Genomic DNA, 18,405 nt, shown 5'->3' with positions numbered 1-18,405 from the left:
GTTTACTTTATCTTTTTTTCTTGAACAGCTTTGTTATATGATCGACCATTTTATTAGTCTTTTTAAAAAAATTATCCCTTTTCCCCTCTACTGTTCCTTTATCACTTTTATGTAGGTGACAGAAATGTTTTGTTTTTAATTGATGACTGGTCACCAAAACAATGCAGTTATGTCATTTCATAAATGCAGATTAGGAGCCAGAGTTTGATTATCAGAGAAGAAGGCTGATAAAAGTCAAGATAGTAAATGATAAAACCAGTAGTATTATGCTTGCTTAAAAGCCATATTTACAGAAAGAAAATAAAGCATATATAAAATACTTTGGGGATTAAATATTCCATGAATCTTCTTGATCGAAAACATTTTGAAAAGTCCATTTCCATCTATTTGCTCTTCCTGGAGGTTCAACTTGCAGCACTCCCTCAAGACGATATATATTTGCACACTTTAAAATCTACTGCCTGAGGATCTGGATGCTAATCAACATGAATCTAAGTGCTGATAGATTCTCCCCCTTGGGGTCACTGATAAATCTTGGCACATCCTTAACTACTAGGAACTGTTAAAATAGGTTGCTTCGACATTCACAAAGAGAGATGACCAAGGGTTTAGAGGACAGACCCAGGCAGAGGACTGGTGTTGGCTTCATGGAGACAGCCTGAAGGGGCTGGAGTGTGGTATAGCTGCAACTCGGCTGTTTACAGAAGAATCCAGGGCCGCCATAGAAGCAAAACTCCGTTGTTAGATCGTGCATGAAGGGAGGAGCAGATCGCCATAGCAGTCTCTTTCTCTGAGCACCCAGCCTTCACCTCCACGAAACAGCCCCTCCTCACCCCCTCCCCCCACCTCCATGGGTTCCGGAAGTGGAGTGCATGCTCCATCCACCACCCTAAAAGCTCCTGCCTTGCAGAATCCCACTCCTTGGCCTCTGCCAGGGTGGGCTTGCAAGCGCCAGCCACCCATCTATTTGCCACGAAGTGATGGGACCAGATGCCATGATCTTAGTTTTCTGAATGTTGAGTTTTAACTTTTTCACTCTCCTAATTCCTGGAGAATTAATATTATTAATTCCTAGAATATATATTATTAATTTCTGAAATATATTAATTCCTGGAATATAATTAATTCCTGGAAGAATTAATGTTATTCAAATGTCCGAACTGCCCAAAACAATCTACATTTAAATGATATTCCTATCAAAATTCCACTGGTATTTTTCACATAAATAAACAATTGTAAAATTTGTATGAAACCACAAAAGATTCCAAACAGCCAAAGAAACCTTAAGAAAGAATAAAGCTAGAGGGCATCACATTTCCTGATTAATATTACAAGGCCATAGTAATAAGAACTGTGTGGTATTGGCGTAAAAACAGATATAGATCAGTCGAACAGAAAAGACTCCAGAAATAAACCCATGAATGTATAGCCAAATAATTTACAACAAAATATCCAAGATTATAAAAAAGGGAAAGAACAATATCTTTTAAAAATGGTGCTGGGAAAACTGGACAGCCACATGCAAAGAATGAAACTAGACTTATTATGTTATAGCATACACAAAAGTTAGCTTAAAATGGATTAAAGACTTGAAGGCAAGACCTGAAATAATAAAACTTCCATAGGAAAAAATAAACAAGTAAACTCCTTGATATCTGTCTTGGTGATGATTTTTTTGATTTGACACCAAAAGTAAAGGCAACAAAAATAAACAAATGAGACAACATCAAACCAAAAAGCTTCTACACAAAAAGGAAACCATCAACAAAACGAGAAGGCAGCCTACTGAATGGCAAATCATATATAATAAGGGGTTAATATAGAAAATAAGCTCATACAACTCAATAGCAAAAAACAAACAATTTCATTTAAAAATGGGCAGAGTATCTGAATTAACAGTTTTCCAAAGACATACAGATGACCAATAGATACATGAAAAGGTGCTCAACATCTCTAATACTCAGGGAAATGCAAGTCAAAACCACAATGAGATATCATCTTGCACCTGTTAGAATGGCTATTATCAGAAAGCCAAGAAATAACAAGTGTTGCAAGGATGTGGAGAAAAGGAAAATCGTGTGCACTGTTACTGGGAATGAAAATTAGTGCAGCTACTATGAAAAAGCATTACAGAGGTTTCTCAAAAAATTAAAATTGAACTACTGTATGATCCAGTGATTTTATTCCTAGGTATTTATCCAAATAAATGAAAACACTAGCTTGGAAGAGATATGTCCCCATGTCCATTGTAGTATTATTTACAATAACCAAGATATGGAAACAACCTAAGTCCCCCATCACTGGATGAACTGATAAAGAAAATGTGGTGTCTATACACAGTGGAATACTATTAAGTCATAATATAGTGAAATGTTGAAATTTATGACCTTGAGGGAATTATGGTAAGTGAAATAAGTCAAAGACAAATATTATATGATTTCACTTATATGTGGAATCAATGTTTGAAACAGCTCATATACACAGAGAACAAAGTGATGGTCGCCAGAGGTGGGGCTTGGGGGAGTGTGAAATTGGTGAAGCGGGGGTCAGATGGTACAAACTTCCAGTTATAAAATAGGTCACGGGAATGCAGTGTACAGCATAGTGATTATAGTTAGCGACACTGTATTGCATATTTTAAGTAAAATCTGATGCTGTAAACAGCAGTATTGCATAGGAACCTGGAAGATTAGGTCCATGAGTCAAGGCAAATTGGAAGTGGTCAAACAGGAGATGCCAAGAGTGAACATCAACATTTTAGGAATAAGTGAACTAAAATGGGCTGGAATAGGTGAATTTAACCCAGATGACCATTGTATCTACTACTGTGGGCAAGCATCTCTAAGAAGAAATGGAGTAGCCATCATAGTCAACAAAAGAGTCTGAAATGCAGTACTCAGATGCACTCTCAAAAATGACAGAATGATCTCTGTTCATTTCCAAGGCAAACCATTCAATAACACAGTAATCCAAGTCTGTGCCCCTACCAGTAATGCTGAAGAAGCTGAAGTTGAACAGTTGCATGAAGACCTACAAGACCTTCTAGAACTAACACCCCCAAACGATGTCCTTTTCATTATAGGGAGCTGGAATGCAAAAGTAGGAAGTCAAGAGATACCTGGAATAACAGGGAAATTTGGCCTTGGAGTACAAAACGAAGCAGGTCACAGGCTAACAGAATTTTGCCAAGAGAACGCAATGGTCATAGAAAACACCCTCTTCCAACAGCACAAAAGAAGACTGTACACATGGACATCACCATATGGTCAGTACCGAAATCAGATTGATTATATTCTTTGCAGCAAAGATGTAGAAGCTCTATACAGTCAGCAAAACAAGACCAGGAGCTGACTGTGGCTCAGATCATGAAACAATGGAAACAGTAAGAGACTTTACTTTGGGGGGCTCCAAAATCACTGCAGATGGTGACTGCAGCCATGAAATTAAAAGATGCTTGCTACTTGGAAGAGAAGCTATGACCAATATAGACAGCATATTAATAAGCAGAGACATTACTTTGCCAACAAAGGTCCATTTAGTGAAATCTATGGTTTTTCCAGCAGTCATGTATGAATGTAAGAGGTTGCTATAAAGAAAGCTGAGGGCTGAAGAATTGATGCTTTTGAACTATGGTGTTGGAGAAGACTCCTGAGAGTCTCTTGGACTGCAAGGAGATGCAACCAGTCCATCCTAAAGGAAATCAGTCCTGAATACTCATTGGAAGGACTGATGCTGAAGCTGAAACTCCAATACTTTGGCTACCTGATGCGAAGAACTGACCTATTGGAAAAGACCCTGACTGGGAAGGATTGAAGGCAGGGGAAGGCATGACAGGATGAGATGGTTGGATGGTATCACTGACTCTATGGACATGAGTTTGAGCAAGCTCCGGGAGTTGGTGATGGATAGGGAAGCCTAGAGAGCTGCAGTCCTTGGGGTCACAAAGAGTTGGTCACGACTGAGTGACTGAACTGACTGACCTCTATTTGTATGTGACATGACCTTCTAAATAGAAAGCTCTAAGAAATCCATTTAAAAAACTATTAAAACTACCAACTGAGTGTTATTTTGTGTGAAATATCACAGGGAAATTCAAGACAACCAGCATAGGCAAAACAATCTTGAAAAAGAACAAAAATCTTATTGGAAGACTCACAGTTCATGACTTCAAAGATTACTACAAAACTTCTGCAATTGAGACCGTTGGATAGATTTGTGGGATAGAAGAGTCCAAAAATTAAAACCTCATTGACTTTTTTACAACTACTTCAAGAAAATTCCATGGAAAAATAATGGAAAATTCCATTTATTTTCAACATATAGTTCTGGGACAGTGAGGTATCTACATGAAAAGAATGAAGATGGCCTCCTACCTCAGACTATATCCAAAAATTAACTTAAAGTGGAGATAAGACCTCAGTATAAGAGTTAAGACTATAAAAATCATTGAAAAAATCATATGGAGAAATCCTCATGATCTTGGATTAGAAAATAGTTTAGATATGACACCAAAAGCACAAGGAATAAAAGGAAAAACTTAAATTGGACATCATCAAAATTAAAACCTGTAGTGCTGCTAAAGACACCAGGAAGAAAGTGAAGACAGTCCACAGAATGGGAGAAAATTTTTGCAAATTAAATATCTGATAAGGGACCTGTACCAAGAATATATGAAGAACTATTATAATTCAGGAATAAAAAGACAAACCAAATATAAATATTACTTCTTTTCCCGTTGTTTTGCTTTTCAACTTCACAGACTCCAATTATACAAGTGTGATGGATTTGTATTTTTTTGTTTGCCTTCCATGTCAATTTCCGTATCAATCATTTTCTCTCTGGTTCTTTACTTCTTTCATTTATATTCTCTGGTTGCTTTTCTGTCTTTCTTTAATGCCTTTTATTCAGTTTTTGTTCAAACATAATCTCCCACTATTTTAATCCTCATTTCCTTTATAGTTATCTGTTTCATTTCCTAGTTCAGTCAACTCATTTCTATTTGTGGTTCATTTCTGTCCCTAGTTTGTGAATTTATAATTCATAATTTTTCATTCTCACCATTAAATACTTGTTTGAGAATATTTAGTTTAGAATGTTAGTTTGCAGTTTTCTTCTGCTTTGTGTGTGTGTGTGTGTTTTTAAGGAAGTTTTATTAACCGAAATGTTTTTATTTTCATTTTCTGTCCTCATATAAACAGCTTATATCCACGAATTACATGGACAGGTTAGCAGCTTGGTTTGTTTTAAGAGACTTCTAATTAGTTTGCTTTCTTAGCTCATTGTAGCAAAGTACAGTTTCTTTAATTGATGGCTTCTTATTGAGGGTGCTGTGGTTACTTTGAGGTTTGTTTGTTTGTTTGTTTTAGCTTTAATATCCTACATTTCTCTTTCTTGCTTCTCTTTCCCCTCACCACTCACTTTCCACAGAGTGTCTCTCCTTTATCTTCTCTCCAAAAGGAATGCCTTTCTGAGGCTCCTACCTCAACTCTCACACACTTTTAATTCTTTTCTTCATAATCAGTACTCTGATCTTCCAGGAGTCTTTTTACAGTGTTTTTCTTCTTCTTTTTTTTTTTTTACAGTGTACTTTCTTTGGTTGATTTAAATTCAGTCTTAAACTTTTGTTCCTCTTTTCTGCAGTTTTTCAGAAGCTCTTTTACACAAAAGATTATGACAGGGACTTGAGTGAGAGCTCTGCTAAAAGTTTTTGTTTATTTTTTAATGTAGAGGTTTCTTGAAGTGTGTATTGTACTTTGTCTTCTAGTTATACTGTAATATAGAATTTTCTTGGCTTTATTTTTTGATCTGTGTATTTTCTCTCTCTCTTTTTTTAATTTCCGTTTTGATCTGTGTATTTTGAGGGGAAATGTGTGGAGAGAATTGAACTATTGGACCACTATTACCTGGGCTAACCATAATTCAACTACCACTCATATGCTGATACATTGTCAGAGTATTGTCATTAGCTGTTATATTCCTTTTTTAATAGCCACCATGTAGACATATTTCTGCAGAATAATTCCTATTTAATACCTAACACCAGTCCTTATGTTGATGTCTCTGCAGTCATTTTGGGGATCTGAATCTCTTTTTCTGGTACTTTTCTCAGGAAGGGCAATATTTCTTGAGTTGTTTTATGGTCATAACACCTTATCTGTGAACTTTTATCTAAAAGTTTGTGTATCCAGATACAAAAATTATGGCTAATATTTTTATGTCCTTTTGTATATCTTACTTTGTTGTCTTTGACATAAAGTGTTGCTTCTGAAAAGTCTACTGGAAATCTAATTTTCTTTCCCTTGTGAATAAATTGTTCTTTTTGTCAGGATCCCCAGAAGGTTTCTTATCAACTTCAATGCTTTTATTAATATAGATCCTAGGTTGGTCTTTAAAAAAAAATCATTCTTAATTGTTTTTCCTATGTATGAGTTTTGCCCTTTCAGTACATTGTTTCAAGTAATTTTTATTCACATATTATTCTTGAATTATTGTTAATATTAATGCTATTTTTCTGTCTCAATCACTTAGGTTTTCTTCTTCCCAAGTATGTATATATTGGATTTTCTTTGCCTGTCTTTAATATTTGTCACTTATTCTTGAGTCACTTTTTATCTCTTTATTTTTAAAAGCCTTCTATTTTTCTCAAAACCTTATTTATTAGGTTTATTCACAATTGTGCTAATTTAGGTTTTTTCTAAATTGACTTTTTATTTGTACTTTTTCCTGAGTTTAGCTTATGAGTTTTAAATTCTTATTTATATTTTTCTTTCATAATTTCTATCATCTTTTATTTATTTTGCCTCGTTTTGAAATAGGCATATCAGTCATAACTCTCCAGAGGAACAGAACCAATAGAATTTATACCTATTTATATTAGATTTATGTTAAGAAATTGGCTCATGTGATTGTGGGAACTGACAAATCTGAATGAAATCTTTAGGCTAGGCCAGAGAGTGGAAATTCAGGCAAGAGATTGATGTTGTAGTCTTGTAGCAGAATTTCTTCTCTAGGAAACCTTCGTTTTTGCTCTGAAGGCTTCCAGCTGGTCAAAAGGGGCCTCACCCATATCATCAAAGTATTCTCTTTTATTTGAAGTCAACTGATTGTAGATGTAAACCACATCTATAAAATAACTTCACGCTGCTGCTGCTGCTAAGTCGCTTCAGTCGTGTCCGACTCTGTGCGACCCCATAGACGGCAGCCCACCAGGCTTCCCCATCCCTGGGATTTTCCAGGCAAGAACACTGGAGTGGGTTGCCATTTCCTTCTCCAATGCATGAAAGTGAAAAGTCAAAGTGGAGTTGCTCAGTCGTGTCCGACTCTAGCGACCCATGGACTGTAGGCTACTAGGCTCCTCCGTCCATGGGATTTTCTAGGCAAAAATACTGGAGTGGGGTGCCATTGCCTTCTCCGGAAATAACTTCATATAGAAACCTCTATTAGCATTTGATTAAATAACTAATTACTACAATCTAGCCAAATTGACACATAAAACTAACCCTTATATTAAGTTATGAAAGTGAAAATGAAGTCGCTCAGTCATGTCCGACTCTTTGTGACCCCATGGACTGTAGCCTACCAGGCTCCTCTGTCCATGGACTGTAGCCTACCAGGCTCCTCTGTCCATGGGATTTTCCAGGCAAGAGTACTAGAGTGGGTTGCCATTTCCTTCTCCAGAGCATCTTCCTGATCAGGGATCGAACCCAGATCTCCCACATTGTAGGCAGATGCTTTACCATCTGAGCCACCAGGACCCATGGTAGTTTCAGTTTATTTATTGAGGGGAATTCCCTGGAGATCCCAATGGTTAGGACTTCACACTTCCACTACAGGGGGTACAAGTTTGATCCCTGGTTGGGGAACTAAGATCCTGCAAGCCACATGGTGTGACCAAAGCAAAAAAAGAGTCTTTACTGAGTGTGGTCTTAGGGAGGTGTTTTTCTGCTTTTTACTCTCCTTTTTCTTATTATAATTGTGTGTGATTTAAGCATGATCCTCTTTCGGTTGCACAGTTTTCTAAAGCATGAAATTAGTTTTCCTGCTCTTTAAGGAAGAAGTGGTGCGTCAAAATAACTTTTCTAACCTCATGGCTTTAGAGTTACCTCTTATATTGTTCCATAGAGTGTCCAGAAATAAGGCTAATACTTTCTGAGCTTCCCAGATTGTTTTCCCCCCTCATTTATCTGTTGTTTTCCTTTCCTTTGTTCTTATTGTCCCTTTCCAGCTCAGTTGGTATTTTTTTCCTTGTATTTTGATTATGGATCGTTATTCTAGAAGAGGTCTTTGGCTCATTGATTTTGGAGTTCATGGGTCCCACCTCCTCCTGCCCTTTCAGACATTATCAGAGACTGAAGAAGAAACTGAAAAATATAAAAATCCCTCTGGTTATATCCTCAAATTGTTCTCCTACGGTGTCTACTGAATGCCTATAATGATTTAGGTGTTTCCTTCTAAGGTCTACTGTAGTTGCTTTCTTATGCTGATATCACACAAATCTGCTGGTTTTAGCGGGTTTGTTCCATCCCAATTTTTATTTTGGGGTTTTGAAGGATACCTTGTCACTGAATTCTATTGTTGATGCTGTCCAGTTGTTTTTTTTTTTCTGCTATACTAATTGTTCTATCTGTGTTTATAATAAATTTGAGTAGATTAAAACATTACATCACCACTAACCCATCCCAATTTATTTTCTTTTGTAAATTCCCATTTTTCTTCTCTCTTACATCTTTCTTTTTACTTTTGGGGGTCTCTCATAGGTTATTGTATTAGCATCTTATACTGAAAACTGATTTTATTCACTTTCAAACTACCTTATTTCTTTTAAGGGTATTCATTTTCATTAGGACCTGTTTACATGCTTCAAGTTTTGATAACATCAGTGCTTTTATTTTTTCATAAACATTATGTAATTTTCATTGTGATTTCTACTTTATTCCATGAATAATTCAGAAGTATAGTTTTTTTTTTAAAGATTACGAATATCCTAAGATATTTTTCTGATTCACTTTATAAGAAATTACAATTTTATTTCACTGGTATCAAAGGTATAGTATGTATGATAATAATACTTTGAGACTGGCTAGCACTTCCCTTGGAGAAGGCAACGGCACCCCACTCCAGTACTCTTGCCTGGAAAATCCCATGGACGGAGCAGCCTGGTGGGCTGCAGTCCATGGGGTTGTGAAGAGTCGGACATGACTAGGCGACTTCCCTTTCACTTTTCACTTTCATGCATTGGAGAAGGAAATGGCAACCCACTCCAGTGTTCTTGCCTGGAGAATCCCAGGGACGGAGGAGCCTGGTGGGCTGCCATCTATGGGGTCGCACAGAGTCGGACACGACTGAATCGACTTAGCAGCAGCTGCAGCAGCAACACTTCCCTTGTAAATGTGGTCAGTTTTGGTAAATGATCTATGTGGGAAAAGAATGTATTTTTTTATTGGTCAATTTTAGAAATACACACACACACACACACACACACACACTGACCCTTGAACAATATAGGTTTGAGCTCTCCTGGCCCATTTATACAAAGTTTTTTTTTCAGTAGTAAATACTGAAGTACTACATAATCCAAAGTTGATTAAACCTGTGGATGTGGAATCATAGATACTGAAGAACTGTATATATAGGAGCCTAACTGTAAATTATTGGAGAAGGAAATGGCAACCCACTCCAGTGTTCTTGCCTGGAGAATCCCAGGGACGGGAAGCCTGGTGGGCTGCTGTCTATGGGGTTGCACAGAGTCAGACATGACTGAAGCGACTTAGCAGCAGCAGCAGCAACTATAAATTATAGGCAGATTTCCCTGTGTGGAGCGTCAGTCCCCCTAGCCCCTGAATTGTTCAAGGGTCAACTATAATTATCTTTTTTTTCAAGTTTAATCTATGGCTGTAATCTATGTGTGTTAAAAGTCCACTATATATATGACTTAAAATATCTTCTAATAACTCTGTCAAATTTTGCTTTATATACTTTAGGGTTGTGTTCAATTTTCTGGTGAACTTTTTTCTTCTTATACACTATCATTAATCCTATAACATCAAATCTATGAGATAACTGGTATTGTAATTCCCATTTTACAAGTAAAAACAATGAAGCAGTATTTATGTATGTATATATCTACATAATGATGTATACAAATGTACATAATTTTTCTGTAACAGTATTAGAAGGTGAAATTGGGCTCTAGATCTGGCTGAAGAGGAGGACCAGTGTTGAGACTAAGACTGATGATGTTAGGAAGTGTGTGATATACTTCCAGGAAGAAAGAACTTATAAATGAAAGAATGTAGAAGCAGGAAAAAAAGCAGAAGCAAGGAAATAAAGAAACTGCAACTGAAGAAAATTATGATACTAAACACCTTCTAGACACTTAATAGATTATTTTTGAAGTAAAATAAAAAATACTACAGTTTACGGGAGACTATTGAAGTGACATAAAGAAGTTACTTTTCCCTTGTCATAATACTTGTACAATTTAAAAGGAATTGAATTTTAGTTATTCTTTCTTTAAACAGTAAGAGACTCAGAAAATTGAACTCTACATCTGAAAATTGAGATACAAAATTTTGGAGCAGATTTTTTGTTTGAGCTATTTTACCTTCTTTTTCAGATTAAGTTAGAGTATGAAGGAACATTATTTTCTGAATGGAGTGCTCCAGCAACCTGTTCTATAAAAAATAAAAGGTAAGATTTTTTGCTGTGAAAATCAATGTATGTGTAAAAAAACATTCATATAGTATGGACATTTAGATTTAAGGCTGTGATTTAATGTAAATTTCTTTTCATTAAATAGATTTGAAAAGAAAGACAAAAATCACTTTGAAAATAGAAGTAAAATGTTGCTATATTTTTTATTTTTCTTATTAGCATACAATGGAAGTTTTTAGGCTTAAAAAGTTGTAGGGGAATCTCATATGCATCTATACTTATTTCTCCCTTCCCATTTTTTTTTTTAAATGCTAGATTACCCAAGACAGAACTACGATGTTCTTCTCCTGGTATGCATGCTATAAAACCAATTGTTTCAGGCCCAGTAAGTTGATTTAAATGATAAATTAGTAAATCTTGAATAATCATCCCTGTTACATTTTATTTTGCCTTTTTTTTTTTGACGATTTTTACTTAATTTAACCCATTTTAAATGGTAAAGTTGTAACTATAAATGCGGTATTTAAAAATTATTGTCAGTTATCATTAATTTTTAGAAATATCTCATAGCAAATTGTTAAGTTATGAACTGATACAGTGGTTCCCTGCTTATCTGTGATTATACCTTCTGTGCTCTAAGTTAGCCATGGTCAACTATAGTCTGAAATATTTATATGAGAAATTCCAGAAGTAGACAATTCACAAGCTTTAAAATGCAGTTATTCTGAGTGGCATGATGAATTATCTTGCAGTCCCACTCCATCTCCCCGAGATATGGGTTATTTCTTTGTCCAGCATGTCCTACCCATTAGTTACTTAATAGCTTTCCCAGTTATCACACCTATTAATTGCAATATTGTACTCCTTGTGTTTAAGTAACCTTAATTTTACTTAATAATGGCCCCAAAGTACAAGAATAGTGATGCTGGCAATTCAAATATGCCAAAGAGAAGCCATAAAGTACTTCCTTTAAGTGAAAAGATGAAAGTTTTTGACTTAATGAGGAAAGGAGAAAGATCATATTGAAGTAGTTATTTTATTATTAATTATCATCAATATTTTGCTGGGCTTACTTTACAAATCAAACTTTATATTAGGTATGTATGTACAGAAAAAGCAGTATATATAGGGTTGGATTGGTACTATCTATAATTTCAGTCATCCTCTGGGGGTCTTGGACTACATATCCCACAGATAAGAGGGGACTATCGTATGTGATTTTTACATTAGCTTTTTTCATTAGTAAATATATTAAAGCCCCAGTTAACCATCATAATGATAATAGTACTCCCAGCTAAGTGAGACTAATATCATATACTCCTATGACAATACTCAGAACTAAGAGCCATTTCTAGCAGGTTTATTTGTATTCCACTACATTTTCTTCAACTCAAGAAAGCTGTGTGAGTGCAAATAAATGAGTGTTGTTGAATCCTCTCTAGTTTACAATAATAATAATGATGAATTTTGAGCATTGACACTGTACTAATTAGTAACAAAGTACTAATAGTTGAAGTTCCCACACAAGTGTATCTAAAGTCCAATGACTTTAGATGGTCCAATGACTGTGTAGAGACTTCGTGTGACAAATCCTGCCTTTACTTTGGGACTTGTGCCTTCTTTTTGCCTTTTTTTTTTTTTTTTCATAAGTTAATAATTTCCCTGAGTTCTGTTGCTTTCTTTTTACTTAATAATCTTTATTTTCAGGGAACAGGTAGACAGGGTGATGTGGGAGAGGCCAGATGAATATAGTAATTTTTACTTGAATTTGGCTTTTTGAGTTGAGTGCTTGCCAGTTTGTTTCATGACATGATTCCTAAAGAAGAAAAGGATTTCTTTCCCTTTTGTTATGTTTTGGAAGTCTACATAAATGTGTAATACATGTAAAAAGTATGCACACACACAAATACATATATATATATGAATATCTTTGTCACTTATATATAGTGTTATCAGGCCTTATACTCTTTAAGGAGGTACATGTGACTTAATGGGGCTTTCCTGATGGCTCAGATGGAAAAGAATCTTCCCGCAATGCAGGAGACCAGGTTCGATCCCCGGGTGGGGAAGATCTCCTGGAGAAGGGAATGGCAACCCACTCCAGTAGTCTTGCCTGGAGAATTCCATGGACAGAGCAGCCTGACAGGCTACAGTTGCAAAGAGTTGGACATGACTGAATGACTAACACACACACACACTGACTTAATATACTCAACAGTCCTCAGTTATAACAACCTAAAATATCTCCAGGCATTGTCAGACATCTTCTTGCAAGCAAATTCATCTCTGGTTGAGAACCATTAAACAGAAAATTAATCAAATTGTACTTCATTGAGGAAGACTGCCTAGGAAAACTCACTGTTTTCCTTTGTATATTCACGGAGAACAATTCTGTGACCAGATCATAGTTGGGAGGGGTTCAACATGGACCAATTCTCCTATACCAGCTGGGTGTCTTACCATTTAAAGTTCTGGCACCATCTCCCTAGAGTTAACGTCACATCCTACAAGTTAAGGACTCAGTTCCACAAGACTGCCCTCACTTCAAGTGCTAATTGTGAGTCCCTGGTTGTCACCTGCACTTCTGACTGACTGATGATGACGGGTGGTAAATTCAGGTTCCCATAACCTTTCCCTTAGTTTTGATAATTTTCTAAACAGCTTGCAGAATTCAGGGAAACACATTTACCAGTTAAAATGAAGAATATTGTAAAAAAGATCCAGATGAACAGCCAGGTCAAGAAGTATACAGGGCAAGGTCCAGAAGGGTTCTGAGTGCAGGAACGTCTGTCACTGTGGAGTTGGGTACATTACCTACTGGCATCAACCTAGAAGCTCTCTGACTCTCACATTTTAGGGATTTGTGTGGAGATTTCATCAAGTAGGCATGATTGATTATTAGCTCATTTCCACCCCTTCTCCCCTCTCCGCAGAATGGGAGGCTGAACTGAAAGTTCTAAGCTGTTAATCATGGACTGGTCTTTCTAGTGATCAGTTCCCAACCAGGAGCCCACCAAGAGTTTACCTCATTAGAACAAAAGGAATTTAGGAGCTCTGTGTGAGACATTCCTATTACTAAGAATTACAAAAGTGTTAGCAGCAAGTGTCAGGAACAAGGGTCAAAGACCAAATATTAGCAGGTACTGGGGCAAATCTATATATGTATGTGTGTATATACATATATATACACACACACACACGACATATAATTTCACAAAGACAAATATAATAGAAACAATCAGTCATCTAAACTTATCATAGTTTCTTTTTTTTTTATTTTAGGATTTAGAGGAAGAACGCTATTTATCTGTGGACAATTCTCATATTTGCTTTCTATGGTATTATAAGACTATGTAAGTAATGCAAAAGAAAGGTAATTAATGCATTTTAAGAGTATTTAGCTTTCAGTTCAGTCACTCAGTCATGTCCAACTCTTTGTGACCCCATGGGCTGCAGCACATCAGGCTTCCCTGTCCATCACCAACTCCCAGAGCTTGCTCAAAGTCATGTCCATTGAGTCGGTGATGCCATCCAACCAGCTCATCCTCTGTCATCCCCTTCTCCTCCTGCCTTCAATCTTTCCCATCATCAGAGTCTTTTCAAATGAATCAGTTATTTGCATCAGGTGGCTAAAGTATTGGAGTTTCAGCTTCAGCATCAGTCCTTCCAATTAATATTCAGGACTGATTACCTTTAGGATGGACTGGTTGGATCTCCTTGCAGTCCAAGGGACTCTCAAGAGTCTTCTCCAACACCACAGTTCAAAAACATAAATTCTTCAGCACTCAGCTTTCTTTATAGTTCAACTCTCACATCCATAGGAAGCTTGGTGACTCAGATGGTAAAGCATTTGCCTACAATGTGGGAATTCCATGGTTTGGGAATTCAATCCCTGGGTTGGGAAGATTCCCTGGAGAAGGAAATAGCAACCCACTCCAGTACCCTTGCCTGGAAAATCCCATGGATGGAGGAGCCTGGTAGGCTACAGTACATGGGATCACAAAGAGTCGGACATGACTGAGCGACTTCACTCTCACATCCATACATGATTACTGGAAAAACCATAGCTTTGACTAGACAAATCTTTGTCAGTAAAGTAATGTCTCTGCTTTATAATATGCTCTCTAGGTTGGTCATAGCTTTTCTTCCAGGGAGCAAGCGTCTTTTAATTTTGTGGAGGCAGTCACCATCTGCAGTGATTTTGGAGCCCCCCAAAATGAAATCTCTCACCGTTTCCACTGTTTCCCCATCTATTTGCCATGAAGTGATGGGACTGGATGCCATGATCTTAGTTTTTTGAATGTTGAGTTTTAAGCCAACTTTTTCACTCTCCTCTTTCACTTTCATCAAGAGGCTCTTTAGTCATTCTTCGTTTTCTGCCATAAGGGTGGTGTCATCTGCTTTCTCCCGGCAATCTTGATTCCAGCCTTCATCCAGTCCAGCATTTCTCATGATGTACTCTGCATATAAGTTAAATAAGCAGGGTGACAATATACAGCCTTGACGTACTCCTTTTTCGATTTGGAGCCAGTCTGTTGTTCCATGTCCGATTCCAGCTGTTGTTTCTTGACCTATATACAGATTTCTCAGGCGGCAGGTCAGGTGATCTGGTATGTCCATCTCTTTAAGAATTTTCCACAGTTTGTTGTGATCCACACAGTCAAAGCCTTGGCTTTAATTAACCACACATGAATTATCTACATTATAGTTTCCATATAAAATTTTATTCACCAATTAAGTTATCCTCTGGACTTCCCTGGTGGCTCAGATGGTAAAGCGTCTGCCTGGAATGCAGGAGACCCGGGTTCAATCCCTGGGTGGAGAAGATACGTTGAAGAAGGAAATGGCACCCCACTCTAGTACTCTTGCCTGGAAAATCCCATGGACAGAGGAGCCTGGTGGGCTACAGTCCATGGGGTCGCAAAGAGTCAGACACGACTGAGCAACTTCACTTTCACTTTACATTATCCTCAAAAGTACTACCCAACTAATATTGAAGAACAAACAGTAAAAATAACAATGTATGTATGTGTAAGCTGTTGTGTCTGACTCTGAAACCCCATGGACTGTAGCCCACCAGGCTCCTCTGTTTATGGAATTTTCTAGGCAAGAATACTGGAGTGGGTTGCCACTTCCTTCTCCAAAAAATAACAACAGCAGCCACTATCTGAACATATACTGCTTCTATGTGGTCATACTTCATGTAAATCAGCTTTGTCAATTTTCATAATATCCAGTTAAATGTCAGCATTACTATTTTTATTATAAAGGGGGAAATGTAAGCTTGGGTAGGTTAAATAATTTGGAAAAATATATGTAGCAACTAAAAGATAGCATTGGAAATTGGCTCTGGTTTTTCAGATTACAGGCCTCTTTTGTTTCCACTATATATATTATATTCCAAAAGGAGTCTCTTAGTTTCTTAGATAGCTCTTCAAACACTTTTTAACATGATGATGAATGATATAACTAAGAAGGAAAAACTGGTACAAGAAAAAATAATTAATTGCATTATAAAATCAATAACTAAATGTATCAATAACTAAAATGTATCAATGAATCAGAGTTGGTTTTTTTTTTTTTTTTTTAGTATCATAGTCAAAGCATATCCTAAGCACTGGATAGGGTATAAGGAACTGTCTTATATGGTCCCTGCTTTCCAGATGACTATAATGTATTTATTCTTTTTATCTACTTAATATCACTTTCTTTGAGGGAAATATCCCTCCTCTATTTTGTGGTCATGGAGAAGGCAATGGCATCCCACTCTAGTACTCTTGCCTGGAAAATCCCATGGGTGGAAGAGCCTGGTGGGCTGCAGTCCATGGGGTCGCTGAGGGTTGGACACGACTGAGCGACTTCACTTTCACTTTTCACTTTCATGCATTGGAGAAGGAAATGGCAACCCACTCCAGTGTTCTTGCCTGGAGAATCCCACGGACAGGGGAGCCTGGTGGGCTGCCGTCTATGGGGTCACAGAGAGTCAGACATGACTGAAGCGACTTAGCAGCAGCAGCAGCATTTTGTGGTGAAATTATTAATTTCATTTGATTTATGTGGTACTACATGACCAACCTAGATACCATGTTCGAAAGCAGAGACATTACTTTGCCAACAAAAGTCCGTCTAGTCATGGCTATGGTTTTTCCTGTGGTCATGTATGGATATGAGAGTTGGACTGTGAAGAAGGCTGAGAGCTGAAGAATTGATGCTTTTGAACTGTGGTGTTGGAGAAGACTCTTGAGAGTCCCTTGGACTGCAAGGAGATCCAACCAGTCCATTCTGAAGGAGATCAGCCCTGGGATTTCTTTGGAGGGAATGATGCTGAAGCTGAAACTCCAGTACTTTGGCCACCTCATGAGAAGAATTGACTAATTGGAAAAGACTCTGATGCTGGGAGGGCAGGAGGAGAAGGGGACGACAGAGGATGAGATGGCTGGATGGCATCACTGACTCGATGGACGTGAGTCTGAGTGAACCTCAGGAGTTGGTGATGGACATGGAGGCCTGGCGTGCTGCGATTCATGGGGTCGCAAAGAGTCAGACACGACTGAGCGACTGAACTGAACTGAACTGAACCTTTACAACCAGGCTTTCCTGTAGCTCGACTGGTGAAGAATCCACCTCCAATGCAGGAGACTCTAGTTTGATTCCTGGGTCAGGAAGATCCCCTGGAGAAGGGGTAGGGTCCCACTCCATATTCTTAGGCTTCCCTGGTGGCTTAGTCAGTAAGGAATCCACCTGCAATGTGGGAGACCTGGGTTCAATCCCTGGGTTTGGAAGATCCCCTGGAGGAGGGTATGGCAACCCACTCCAGTATTCTTGCCTGGAGAATCCCCATGGACAGAGGAGCCTGGTGGACTACAGTCCATGGGGTTGCAAAGATTCAGATACAACTGAGTGACTAAGCACAGCACAGCACAGCACCTTTACAACCCCATATTTTATTGGCCACAGAGAATATTGAGTATTGGCATATGACCCAAACCTAACCTATCAGAATATTTATGTCTTTGGTAAAACATGGTTTTGGCTGATAGTTTGATTATTCTGGTTCACATGGTCCCTTAAAGTCAGATGGCCCTGCAGTTTATGTATAATCTTTAAATTGAAAGATCTGATCACTAGATTTCAGCAAGCCCCACCAAGAGGACACATTTACCCATTCTTCTCTGATTTATGGCCACTCTCCTGGAGTCTACTAAGAAACAGAATTAAGTCTCTGCTACTAATGAAACTGGCAGGCTTATGTCCTTTTTGGGAATTTCAGACATGCCAATCACCAGCTTTCCCTCTGTCAGTTATGAACCAACTTAGAAACAGAAAAGGGAAAATTCGGGAATAAAAATCCATGGTAACACTTCATTGGAGAATAGATCCTGCCTCTGTAACCAAAAGGCTACTTTCTCTTTCCCCTAAGAGGAGATCATGGGAACCATCAGTGACTAATACCCATGTATCCATCACACAAGTGAACAAATAGAACATTACCAGCATGTTAGAATCTGCTTAGGCTTCCCTGATGGCTCAAACAGTAAAGAGTCGGCCTGCAATGCAAGAGACCCAGGTTCAATCCCTGGGTCTGGAAGATCCCCTGGAGAAGGGAATGGCAACCCACTCCAGTATTCTTGCCTAGAAAATTCCATAGACAGAGGAGCCTGGTGGGCTACATACAGTCCATTGGGTTGCAAAGAGTCAGACACGACTCAGTGACTTTCACTTTCTTTCTTATGCCCCTACTGATCATATCCT

At 37.8% G+C, this 18,405-nt stretch overlaps 1 protein-coding gene and 1 non-coding gene across 2 annotated transcripts in view; both read left to right on the top strand.

Annotated features, from left to right (window-relative positions):
• Window positions 1–18,405, top strand: part of CATSPERE (catsper channel auxiliary subunit epsilon) — a 161,869-nt gene that overhangs the window by 13,486 nt on the left and 129,978 nt on the right. Inside the window, exons 3-5 of the mRNA XM_070768097.1 lie at window positions 10,616–10,689; window positions 10,969–11,038; window positions 13,936–14,006. Coding sequence (XP_070624198.1) covers window positions 10,616–10,689; window positions 10,969–11,038; window positions 13,936–14,006 — 215 coding nt within the window. The remainder of the gene's footprint in view (window positions 1–10,615; window positions 10,690–10,968; window positions 11,039–13,935; window positions 14,007–18,405) is intronic.
• On the top strand, window positions 15,407–15,478 carry TRNAS-GGA (transfer RNA serine (anticodon GGA)). The gene has a single exon. It is a non-coding gene; the product is annotated as a tRNA-Ser (tRNA).

Source organism: Bos indicus, chromosome 16, assembly GCF_029378745.1.
Source record: "Bos indicus isolate NIAB-ARS_2022 breed Sahiwal x Tharparkar chromosome 16, NIAB-ARS_B.indTharparkar_mat_pri_1.0, whole genome shotgun sequence".
Lineage (NCBI taxonomy): Eukaryota > Metazoa > Chordata > Mammalia > Artiodactyla > Bovidae > Bos > Bos indicus.
This window is presented reverse-complemented; position numbering and strand designations above follow the sequence as displayed.